General features: G+C 47.9%; 1 protein-coding gene across 1 annotated transcript in view; it reads left to right on the top strand.

Moving 5' to 3' along the window:
• FLVCR2 (FLVCR choline and putative heme transporter 2) overlaps window positions 1-12,376 on the top strand; it is a gene marked incomplete at both ends in the record, with an annotated part of 39,611 nt that overhangs the window by 10,828 nt on the left and 16,407 nt on the right. The window contains 4 exons of the mRNA XM_080345575.1: window positions 3,229-3,370; window positions 4,629-4,769; window positions 9,494-9,561; window positions 10,406-10,509. Coding sequence (XP_080201701.1) covers window positions 3,229-3,370; window positions 4,629-4,769; window positions 9,494-9,561; window positions 10,406-10,509 — 455 coding nt within the window. The remainder of the gene's footprint in view (window positions 1-3,228; window positions 3,371-4,628; window positions 4,770-9,493; window positions 9,562-10,405; window positions 10,510-12,376) is intronic.

Below are 12,376 nucleotides of genomic sequence, written 5' to 3'. Positions count from 1 at the left end.
GCAATTTCCAGGGAAGTGTTTATAGACTTTATTTGGTAAAGGTTGAAGGGGCACATGGGATACCTGATATATAAGAGCTAGTAGGACTCTCCCCTTGAATGGAAAGGGGCAATGTTGAGTCTTCTACTTGAAGCCTGAACGTTTGTTTGGGGAAGCTAAGGAGATAGGAGTGAAGCCCAGCCTGGCCGTGTCCTGGGCTTAGCAGCCACACCAGAGCCACAGGCTTGCCCTTTGGCCACAAGCAGGACAAAAAAAACATGCTGCAGAGACAAACAGGCTTCTGCCCTCTAGGAGTGATCTCTGTGGACATCTGTTTGGTGCAGTTGCCTTATCTGTGCAGCTGTAGACTTGTTTCCCTTGTGCAGAGAAGGAGGAGGTGTGCAATTTAATGGAGATCAGAGCTTGAAGCCTCCAAGCCAGCTGCTGGTTGTGCTTGCTGGTGGTCAGGAGGTCTCGGGCTCACTGGGCAGCGGGGAGGAGAGCAGACCTGCCTCCCTGTGATGAGAGGCTGGAGATAAGCCATGTCTGAGCAAAGCTGGGTTCTGTCAAGTCTAGTCCTGTGTCAGAGGCTGCCTGTGCTGTGTGGGTGTTAGGAAGGTTTAACCTTCCTAATGGTCTCCCAGGTTTATTCCTAAGCTCTTTCAGTCCTTGACTTGCTATCTGGGACAGCACAACTTGTGTTTGTCTTCAGTCCATTTAAACAACCCCTGAATGTTCTCATTCTTGGTAGTGCCCTGAACCAGTAGGGCACATCTGCCATCTCTTGGTGTAACTTATACCCTCATCGTCTCCCTGTGATATCCCAGCACCAAGAATGAACTCAGCACAGATGTCTGTGATCCTGACCGAGGCTATTCCACGTCCTAGTGGAGGGTGCTGTTTGACACAGGAAAAGTTTGGCCAGATGTGGTTGGATGTTACTTGTTTGTAAGCTAAATAGGGTATCTGAGTCTAGCAGATAGCTCTGTTTGAAACATAAGAATTATTCCTGTCTCAAAAATCCACCAGCTGGATAGAGGAGGGAGTTTATGGAGAGTTTTCTGGGGCTGGACGGCACAAGCTGGTTTTTATCCCAACTAACCGATTTGGGACCTGGAATGTAGTTGTTCTGTGATCTCGATCCTGGCCAGTGCATGGGTCTTCCAAAACAAGTCCATTGGCATGCCAGGAACATCAAGATATGACAGAGAAAGGACGCAGAAAGCACAAAGAATTTTTGCTAGAAGGCAGCCCAGACGACACGTCCAAGCTTGGTCCTGGCTTGTTCTGCTTTGTATGCTTCAATGTGTTTTATGGGCAGCATAGTCCTCACCTTTCTTAGTCCTTGCTTTCCTTACCTGTAGAGTAGATAGACCCTTTCCAGGGACTGTGCAGACATTGAGCACTGCAGAATCCTTCTGTAGGGCAGCAGTTGGCTCATGGTGCTGCCTTGCTGCCGTTCGCTCATCAGCAAGGCATAAACTATCCTGTCCAGTCCATTATCCTGCAGCAATGGGTCATGGTGCTGCTAGCTGATTCCTAACGATCTGAATGTTTCGTATAAGGAAATGGTAAATGCAATGGGCTTAATTTGGCTATATCCTCATTTCCATGTTTTGCATATTCCTACCTCCTCTCTTAGTGTGATGAGAGCAGTGGCTCTACAGAGGCTGTATTGGTGTAGCATGAATAACCACCGTGGGTGGAATTTTTTTCATGCTGCTAGTCTGTATTGATTAAATTAGCACTATCCTGTCTCTAGGCAAATCGTACAGCCTGAAAAAGAGATTGGAAATCTCTCTTTCAAGCAAGCATGCGAATGGCTGCATAGCCACATAGCATCTCTCTTGGGTGCTTTCTCAGTCCTTCCATCTACTGGAGGCTCTTATGTGTGCTTTGTCACTGTCCACAACAGCAAACATAGGCTTAAATCGGGAAATGGCAAAAATGAGGGTGTTGCTAAACAAAACGTTGCTTTTGCCTCAAAGAAGGGTGGGTGTGCAGATCCTTGAGAGCAAGCAAAGAGCTGAGCTCTTTTTCTTGTGCCTGAGAGGGCTGCAAGTGCTGGGAAGGGCTGAGGGAACATGTAAATACACAGTGCTTGAGAACCAAATGGTGATTGAAATGCAGCCACAAACAGTGAAACATGAAGTAGGGGAAAAGTGGCTTTTGTAGGCTCCTCTTGTGTTTAGAGTACTCCTGAATGTGCTGAGTGTGCTTTGGCTCCCACTTCATGAAGAGTGTGCTCCTAAGCACCAACGCAGCTGTTTCTTCTCTCTCCCATTTGAGGGTGGCACTGAAGGTCTGCGCCACTGTCCACCCCACTTATCAGCATGGCAAAGCCTGTGCCACTACAGCTTCTTGTTACTGTCCAGGAGAAACAGCTGTGAAGTTAAAAGCCACACTAAGGTCCTCACCAAAGTGTGTGCTGCCATTGCAGGAGCTCCTCAGCTGGACAGGTGGGACTTTGGCACAGTAGAAGCCAGAGCTGCAGGGGTTTCTTCGTGTAGCCCTTCACAGCCAAGCATTTTATTCAGGGGTAGTTGCCAAACCCCATCACACAACCTCGATGTTTACGATATGTGCCATCAGTGCTTCCTTTGCTCGCAACCTTGATGCTTTATTAAGTTCTCCTGGTGGTCATAGGGTGAGCCTTTTCTTGGGAGGAGGCTCATTAAGAAATCATTTCATAAAGCATCTGAACCATATTAAGATCTCACTCATTAGGAGTGGGTAGGTTTTTGTCTCGGCCCTTGCACTTGTCTGGAAAATAAATTGGTTCAACTCATTAACTCTGCAAAGAATTGTGGTGGGTTTTGAGTCTTATTTTCTGCCGATTTTAATGAGCAAAGTTGGATTACCAGGTGATCAGACCAGCATCGAAGCGGGTGCAAGATAAGGAGTGGGATGTGTGGACAGGAACATACATGCATGGGGGTGGACAGGGGAAGCAAGACCTCTGCTTCGATGGAGGCAGCTATTCATTCTGCTCAATTCTATTGTAAAAAGCTTGTCTTGAATATCCTGACAGTTGTGAGTGCAGTGGGGGAACCTGTTATGACCTAAATGGAATGAGTAACTGGCTTTTCTCTCTTAATTGTTGGATGGTAAGGAAGATTTTCACCTTGGTTATGAAACTGGATTAGGTTCAGTTGAGCTCTTACTGGGCATCAGGGGACTGAGCTGTGAGGTGGTGTCAGTGTTGTGGTTCCATGTCACACCTTTGTGTCCCCTCTCTCTTCTGCTCAGCTTGGCATCGCTCTGGGCTTTCTGATCCCTCCAGTTCTGGTTCCCAATTTGGAAGATGTGGAGAAGCTGGCCTACCACATCAGCATCATGTTCTTCATGACTGCAGGCGTGGCAACAGCCCTGTTCATCCTGGTTGTCATAGGTAAGGAGGTGGGAGTGTGCACATGAAACCAGGTGGGACTGAGAAGATCAGCCTGTGATCATGAGGGGCCTGTGTGCTCGGAAATGGGCTGGGGAGGTCATCTGGGGATGTGTCCTAGCATGCAGCTGGCAGAGCCATGCAATACCCTACCTTGCTGCTTCAAGCCCTTGATGAACAGATGTAGAAGGGAGTACAAGAGGTGGTGAGTGAGCTTGATTAATTGTTAATTTCCTCCTTTGCCTGTGTAGTAAAACCCTGCCATGAGTAAGTCCTTTAAAAGCCAACAGAAATCTTCCAAGGTTCACAGTTATCTTGCCTGCAAACAGAGTGCTGGACCTTGGGTTATGTGATGGACCTGACTATCTCTTAAGGGTAGAGAGAAAGAGGCAGGTCATATAGCATCACAGGAACAAGCTGTTGCCAGGGGAAAAAGAGGTAACCAGTTAAGAGTGGAGAGAAGGAAGCATTAAGGGCAGTAGCAGGACACCAGAGGTGCAATTGCCCTGCTTAACATGTGAAGTGGAAGCCAGATCTTTAGCATGAAAGACTGATATTCTCAGAGGAGAGCAGAGCTTGTTTGCTGAACTCCATGACTTTTTTTTTAATAGGCTCCTCTTGCTGGCTTGTTCATGTTGCCTGCTGGCTGAATCAGATGTAGACTTTAAAGAATCTGGGGCAGGGAATGGGCAAGGTACAAAAATGGCTGTCTAGCACCTCGTACAGCAGTATCACCTGTGACCTGGATTTCTGGTTGCTACTTTAATGCTAGTTAGGAACAGCAGATGGCTTGCCCAGCCTAAGAAGTGCCCAGCCTGAAATAAAACTTGGCATAGGTCATTGCTCCCTAGGCACTGGGCACTGCAGGGCATCAGGCCACCTTTGCCAACTGTCTTTTCCCATTCCATTTTTCCATTTGTAATGCCACACAACACTTTTGCAGCTGGCTGGCCACTGTCTGGAGACGCAGACATTGTCAGTCCTGAGAACTCTTTTGTTGCTGCCAGACACTGGCTATGCAAAAAGCTAATTGAAGGCAAGGTGTTTACGCAGTGGCAGGAATTATTGTTGGAGAGGCTCTGTTCTTTCCTGTTCATGGGTAAGTTCATGCATGGAGATGAAAGCTTAGGGACAATGGTGTGTTTTGTACACTTGGTTTTACTAGTCCCTCAGCTGTTCCTCAAATGGCTCTACCCATAGTGTGTGCTCAGGCTCCCTGATTGCACTGTTACAAACAGGTGCATTTTGTGTCTGGTTTCAGTGTTCAAGGAGAAGCCCCTGCACCCTCCGAGCCGAGCGCAGGCCTTGGTCCAGTCAAGAACAACAGAGGAGTATTCCTACGTGCAATCAATCCGCCGTCTGCTCCACAATGCCAACTTTTTGCTGCTTATGGTCACTTATGGTAAGGTTTGGCCTTTCTTCTGTGCAGTTGTCACTGCTAGACATGCTTAGCTTCTCCCTCCCTCTCCATGCTCTGCTGGGGCAGTAAATGGCCTGATTTGTTTTAGGGCACAGACCAGGGGTTCTTCAAGCCCAGAAATCTCCAGCAGTGGTTACAAGCAAATGCCTAGGGAAGGACCCAAGCAAGGCAACCACACAGAGGGCAATATGCCCCACTGCAGTTCTCCCAGGCTTTGACTGTTTTCTGTTCAGGGGATTTCCTTGTTGTTGTTTTGTGTGTGAGTGTGTGGTGTGGTGTTGTTTTGTTTGTTTGTTTGTTTGTTTTTTTCTAGACAGGTAGTTATTTGCAATGAACTAATCCATATGCTTACCTAAGAGATAAATGGAGCTGTGTCTGAGTGTGTGTCACAGCACTGAGTGAAAGTCCTTTCCCAAGGCAAGGGTATGGCTGCCAGGCATCCCAGCGGAGGTCATGTGGAGCATGCAGATGTGCAGACTGCATCAGTGTCCTTGGCAGCTCCTATGAAGCAAAGGGAAGGAAGCACTGGAGGACATCTTCCTTTGCCAGCTGTCTTTGCACACTGGGTTTGCTACTTGCTCCTCTTCAGCAGCCTTGGTCTGTTTCTCTGAGGGCAGTGTGGTGTGTTGAATCTGCTCCTGATGCTGAATTGTCATATGGAAAGTACTTTTCTCTTTAGCAGAAAGGCCGCTGCAGTTGATGCCTGGCTGCATGATAGGATAGACTGTAGCCAGCTAGTCTGCTGGGAGTTCTGCCCTTGCTTCCTACCAGCTTGCTGTGGAAGCTCCTCAGGGGGAAAGTTAAATAATGCTGGAAGTTCTGCTGTTCTGCCAGAACTTGTGCCTAAACGACCTGGTGGATGAGTAGCCAGGTTGGAGAAAGTGAGATGGTGGCTTCGTACCTGCTGAGGGTGCTAATGGTCTTTGGAGCTGCTGAAATCTCTTCTTTCTCAGTGCAGTAGCCTTCTAGAAAAGCTCCTCTCAGATCGCCCTTAATCTCTGCTGGTTTGCATTGCAGCTGCTGGTTTGTTTTTTTAGTTTGTGGTTTTTTTTTGGTAGTAGTAGTACATGATATCCTTTCAGAAAGTGGAGATAGAAAAAAAAAACTGTCAGGCAGACTGTGTGTAAAAGTTGGATTGTGTCATCTACTCAGTTTGCACTTACCCTTCAGGGAAAAGAAAAGGGAAAGCATTTCTCATAGGTGTAAACAAGTCCTAGAGGAGAGAGGAGGGCTCCCAGTCCAAAGAGCATGTTTAGAATCTGACCTCCTTGGGGCAGTTTGCCTCTGGCAGTCACAAACAACATGGAAAGGCTGTGCAGTGGCTCATAATTCAGTCTCTCTTCCTGCTGGTCGTGCATTTGTTCTGTTCCTCTCTGTCAGCCTCATGTCAGTCACCAGCTTGACTTGAGATTGTGACGGTTACTCAGAGAGGGAACTATGCAGTGAAACTATTTTTTTTTAAACTAGTCTTGTTTTAAAATGGTGACAGATTTTCCTACTCAAGTCAAAAGTTTTGTTGGCCAAGATTTAAGACATCTGCAGCCACATGGGTGCAAGTGAGTCATCATCACTAGCTAACACAAAGATATCTGTATCTTTGCTTTTGTATTAAGGTAGTGCATGTCAGGGAAGAGAAGGGGAAACCTACTGCTTGTTCATCTCCTCTGGCTATAGAAAGAATGGAGGCCCTTACATGATGCCAGGTCAGAACAGGTCTGCAGACCTCTGAGGTCTTGGTATTACCAGCAGCTGCCAACTCCTTTCCTGCAATAAGACTTGCAGTGCTGGAAACAATGGTGGCACTGTGGCTATGTTAGTGCTAGTGAACTGCTATTCAGGAAAACCCTCTGACAGGCTTTCTTCAAAGCCTGCTGACATTGCTTCTGTAAAGCTGAGGCATGACATGGGGTGGGCATTAAGAAACTCTTGAGCTTATTGGGTTGTGCTTTGCACTGAAGAGCATGTTGCCACTGAGAGCCAGTAGGCAGGAAAATGGTGGGAAAGCCTGGGAAAGGCTGGTAGAGTGGGAGTCATGAGACAGCTTTTGGAAAGGTGATGTGTCAGTGAGGAGGAGGCAGGGCAGTTAGACCAGCATAAAGAACCGTTGTCCTGGAAGATGACAAGGGTGAAGAAGAGGGAGACCAATAGTCTGGCATGTAGGCAATAGGCTGCTTAACTATAGAAGACTTGGGTTCTGAGGCTTAATAAGGGCTCCTTTTGAAGCTGTAGGCAATAAACTAGCTGTTTCTGGCCTCTGTAAAATAGAGGAGACACTGTGAGGCCTCAAAAATGTTTTTCTACAGCACATTACAAGCAAACCATGGTAACTAGCTAATGAATCAGGTGGGGCTGGACCTTTAGATGTCTTGCTCCCAGTTACTAATTCTGTTTTTCCTCATCTGCATGGCCAAATGGACACTGCCCCACTGGAAACAACCCTTGTCTGTTGTAGGGGTATTCAAACAGCTGTAATTCATGAAGAAACTTCACTGAGCAACTGTGACATGTGAAATGCCTACAACTTTTGCCAGCCTTCACAGATGCAAATTTGGCACATTGTCTTGATTCTTAGAATATTTTGCCTGACTCTGGTGCCAAGTGTTGCTGCCAGCTCTGCATTGCTTTCTGCCCAGCTTGGGAGCAAGGGCCCTTCTCTTGGAAATCGCATGCATCACAGAGCTGCTGTGAAGCTGGCATGCTGACAGCATCAGCTCCCAGAGCAGTGTCTGGCTGTCCCCACAGCGCTGCTGTCCTCTTGGTTGGACAAGAAGTGGAGGTACACAAATGACTGGTCCATGTTTACACCGAGCTTTGAAATGAAGCAGTGGTGAGAAAAGGACAGTGCTGATCTGCGGTACTCCCATGTCCTGGCACTGCAGTTTGTGGTGTCTCCTAGTGAGTAGGGTACTCCAGAGGTAAAGAGAGGATGAAGCTGAATTAAGCTCTTGTGGGCTGTTCTGTCATAGACAAGTGTTTCAAAGAGCCAGTTTTCAAGGCTGGAAGGCGCCTCCTTGCTGTGGGATCTCCAACTGTTTTCTCCCCTCTCTGGCTGCTGGCCCTGCTGGAGTTTCCAGCATTTCTGAGTAACTTTTGAAAAGGATGGAATGGATTCTTCCTGACTAAAGAGCATGTCACACAGCTTACAAGCCTCTCCTGTAGCCTCCTGACACAGGCTTTTGGAGCAGGGAGTGTTGCCACAGGTAATTTTCTTATTTGGGATCACTTGCCTAAGATTATTCATCTGTTTTCTGTGCCATGAAGCTGTGGAGTGAGCTTTGCTTAATGTTATCAGTGATGGTGTGTGAGGGAAGTGCCATGTCCCCTCCAGTTCCCTATCTTGTGGCTCCTCAGAGTGCTCATGATCTGTGTACAGCAACAGGTGCCCAGTGTCCCAGTGGAGGAGTGGGCCAGGTGCAGGATTGCTGAGGGCTTCAGGGTTAGGGGAGCTCAGGGTTTTGTTCCCTTTGTCAAAGCTCTACCTGCTAGACTGCACTTCTGTATCATGTAGTGCGATGTTTCTGCTTTTAGCTGAGGCTGAAAGAGGAAAAGCAGGAAGTGGGAACTTGACGTGTATCTGTTCTGTCAGGATTTCAGGCATCTGTTTTCAAACTCGTGCCTCCTTATGGAGCCCAGAGATGTGCGAGCTGTAGCAGTGAAATCTGTGTCCCCATCCCTCCCCCCATCAGGATCAAGCCTTGAAGACAAGCTAACTGCAAATGTAAATGACTTTCTGAGAAGAAAGTTGTGCTGGCTGTTACAGACCTCATCCACCTGGGGGAGGTTTCTCAGTATCGCCCAAGGTGAGAGTGTAGCCGTTGCGGTACTGCTAGTCCAGCACCCATGTGGATGTTCTTGGTTTTTGTACCTTTTGGCAAGGCATTTAGCTTGAGTTGCATGTAAACCGGAGCGGAGTGTCTGAAGAGGGCTTGACCAGTATCACCCTCAACGGTTTCCATTCTCACCTTGGGTGATACTGAGAAACCTTCACCAGGTGGCTGATGTCTGTAACAGTTAATCGAACTTCCCTTTCAGAAAGACAATTACTTTCACAGTTGTTTTTTTTTTCAGGCTTCAGTGGCGCCTTTTAAAATGCAAGGCTTTTCCCATGCAGACACACACACCAGGTGCCTAGGGGAAGTGCTGTCTGCTTCACCACTAGCTCTGCTCCTACTTACCTTCTGGTGTTTCTTAGCTTGGAGAGGATGTTTTTTACTGTCTCTAGTCAGGGAGACTGTTATCAGGCTCTCCTCTGTGAGAAAACCACACAGGTCAGTGGCACTAGTGTTAATAAATCTCAGGTCCTTGTTAAAGGTGTGATGCTGAGGCAGGTGCTTTTCTGGTATTTTACCTTGACTGGGGGAATGAAAAAACTCCAATGCTAAATATAAATCTGGCTGTGAGAGAGGGTTGAGACCCTATGAAGGACTTGCAAGAACTTTCAGTACCAGAAGTGTGCGTGGCCCTTCCTCTAGTTGTAAAGGTTAAGAACCATCCTGAAACTGCAGAGTGCTTCCTCCTGCATACTGAGATCTGGCTGTCCTTGGTCTACATTTCTTTCAGTAACCTATGTGAAGCCAGTTTGGCTGGCTCTCCTGAAACTCAATAACCTTGTAGTGGACCTCTGCTCCCAAAGATCTCTCTCTGCATTTCTGCCCTTTCACCACCCATCAGGCTCTGAATGTGCTGCATTTTTATCCCCCTCTCAGGTCTGAATGTGGGTTGCTTCTATGCCCTGTCCACTCTGCTGAACCGCATGGTGATCGATCGCTACCCAGTAAGTGTATCCAACCCTCACGGCCCTCTCATGCTTGCTGTTGTCCAGCGCTGGCTGCCAAAGGAGAGTGTGAGAAATACAATGCCACAGCACTTGTGGCTGACTCTGGCACAAGCTGACTGGCTGACAGAAGACCATTGGTTCCTTCAGTTCTTTACACCACCCCATGCAAAAGCTGGTGAGCGCTAGCAAAGTTGGCTCCTTTACACCCCGAATGACAGCATTTCCTTCTGAGAAGCTCTTCCAGCAATTGCCTCCACCCTGTTACTGACAGGAGTTGGAGTTGATGATCCTGTGGGTCCCTTCCAGCTCACAACATTCTATGATTCTATGATTTCTGCTGGGACATCTGTACGAGGAGGCTGCCCACACTCGTACTCTGGTGGCAGACGGGTGGGGTGTCTCCACAGCTGAGCTACTGTGGAGCTTGCTGTTGGGGCTGCATGCCAGAGCGCTCCTTTCCATGCTGCCTTAGAGTGGGTCCCAATATTTCCTGGTTGATCTGGCCCAGATCCTAACACCAGGCAGCAAGTTGCACGGGGTTTAGGCTGACTCCTATGAGAATGTCTGTTCATGCTGGCCAGCGCTCACCTTTTGCTCTGGGCTGACTCAGCGAAAAGTGCCAGACCACTTCATGGTCCAGAATAGGACACTACATTAGCTCATAGTGGGTCCAGAAGTGTTCTTGCAAAGGTTAGTTCTGGTTGATGTGTTACCAGCAGAAGATGTGTTATGGACATTAACTTTGGTGTCTCTTCATCTCTGGGTTCTCTGCACTTTTTGCTTCTTGTTGGCTATGACTTGGTTCCTACATTTGTATGAGTGTGTGTATGTCTCACCACAGGGGGAGGAGGTGAATGCTGGCAGGATTGGACTCACCATTATACTGTCAGGGATGGTTGGGGCTCTGATCTCCGGCATCTGGTTGGACAGAACGAAAACGTACAAGTAAGTCCCTTGTTTGCTTCTGTGTGGCTAGTGACTGTGCTCTTCCTCCATCCTGTGCAAGTAGCAACCCTGTGCAGTTGCAGCTTGGCAGTCCAGGGACTGAATCATTGGGAGGGTTTGTAGGAAAAAAAAGATGGTTCTTCAAAATCCAGTTAGTCTAAAGTGAAGTTTGGAGCTGTGTGAGCACTGAGCCCATACAAGGCCTGGTTCTAGTGGTCCCTAGGGAGGCAGAGGGTGAGGATGGGACGGCTCAGTGGCTGCTTTGTTAGGGATGAGCAAGTTCTTGGCACAAGCAGAATCAAGACTGTACCAGACCATTTCTCAGCCTTTACAAACCAGCTTCTGTGAATCTTTGTCTGAGTTAATGAAAGGCATGTTCAGTCCAGTGCCCAGAGGCATTGTGTGAGGGTGTGTTGCTGTATTTAGGGCAGGCACTGGAGTTGCAGGTGGATGATTCTGGGTTTGCTGAGTGGTGGGTTGGGAAGACAGATCTGGCCCGTGTACCCTGCCATCAGCAAAGTGACAGCTAAGAATCTCTGGGTATCCTGCAGTTCCCAGTCCTCAGGAACTCAGATCTTGCTGATAGACCTCTGTAGCGTGTCCCAGGGGATGGGATGCCTCTCCTGTCATATGTTTGGGTCTGTGTAATCAGCTTTTCAGTTTCTTTTTGGCTTTGAGAAGTGTGCTATAACCTGTTGTCTGAATGGGCTGGGTAAGAGGAGGCTTAATGGCTGATGAGCTGAAGTCAACTTCAGAGTTCTTTTTCTTGCAGCAGCTTTTCACCTGTGGGAGTCCCACTGCCATTATCCTACCTGTATCTCGGTCCAGAAAAGCACATTCTCCTTGTGGGCAGCTTAGATGAATCTGGCTAGCTGTGGACTTGCAGCTTCTCAAGTGGCCTCTGGCCCTAACTGTCAAGTACAGGGATCAAAAATGGAGAAGAAATGGTCTTCTCTAACAAGAAAGAATGGTAGCTGAGGATTCCTGGGCATGCTGGCAAAGAGGAGCAGATGACTAATACAGAGACTGCCAGGTTGCTTGTTGCTTTTTCTAGGTCATTGTGTGCCACTGAGTAGTTCTCATTTGTCAGTCCTGGGCAACAGAAACACAGATGGTAGGAACGGCTCCAGCTTATTGTGCAATGTAACTTGTCTCTTTCCAGCCCAGGACTGGTGGTAAGGCAGCCTCAGCTGGCACTGCTAGGGTGGATGGTCTTCCTCACTCTCCCTGAGCAGATCTGGGTTGCAGCAGGTAGGCTGAAGAGCTTCATGGCTCACAAGGCAGAGCTGGGACTAGGTGGAATGGGGGGGGGGAAGCGGAAATCCTGGATTTGTTCCATGGCCCCTGCTTGGTTGAAGGGACCACATAGATTTGCAGAGCTGGCCAAGAGTGCAGAAAAATAGGGCTATGTCATTCATGGAATTTATCCTACAGACCGCAGGAACTATCTGGGGATAGATTTAGCCTTAGGTGAGGAAAAACGCTGCTAAGAATTCGTTCTGCGTTGCAGCCCACAAAGTGGATTTCTGTGTAACTAGCAAAATTTTGAGTGCTACAGTCTCTTTATATAGCTGCATTTAAAAGTCTGTTTAAAAAAAACTTACAAGATGCCAGGTGTTCTAGGTAGGTACCCTCCTCCTTCCCTTCACTGCTCAGTTACTGTCAGGATCTAAATGGCAAGCACAGGAAAATAAGGAAGGAAAGATGTCAAGTCCTTTTTTTAGTCAGCTTGGATAGAGCGGGAAGCAAATGAATGGGATCCAGCTGTGATTGAGGGTAGCAGGGGGAGGTTAATAACAGAAGGAATTGCAGAGCTCTACATGCATGTTTGGTCTTTACTGTCCCATCAGCAGTTCCTTGAAAGGGT

The sequence above is a fragment of the Nesoenas mayeri genome (assembly GCF_963082525.1).
Source record: "Nesoenas mayeri genome assembly, chromosome: 5".
Classification (NCBI taxonomy): Eukaryota; Metazoa; Chordata; class Aves; order Columbiformes; family Columbidae; genus Nesoenas; species Nesoenas mayeri.
This window is presented reverse-complemented; position numbering and strand designations above follow the sequence as displayed.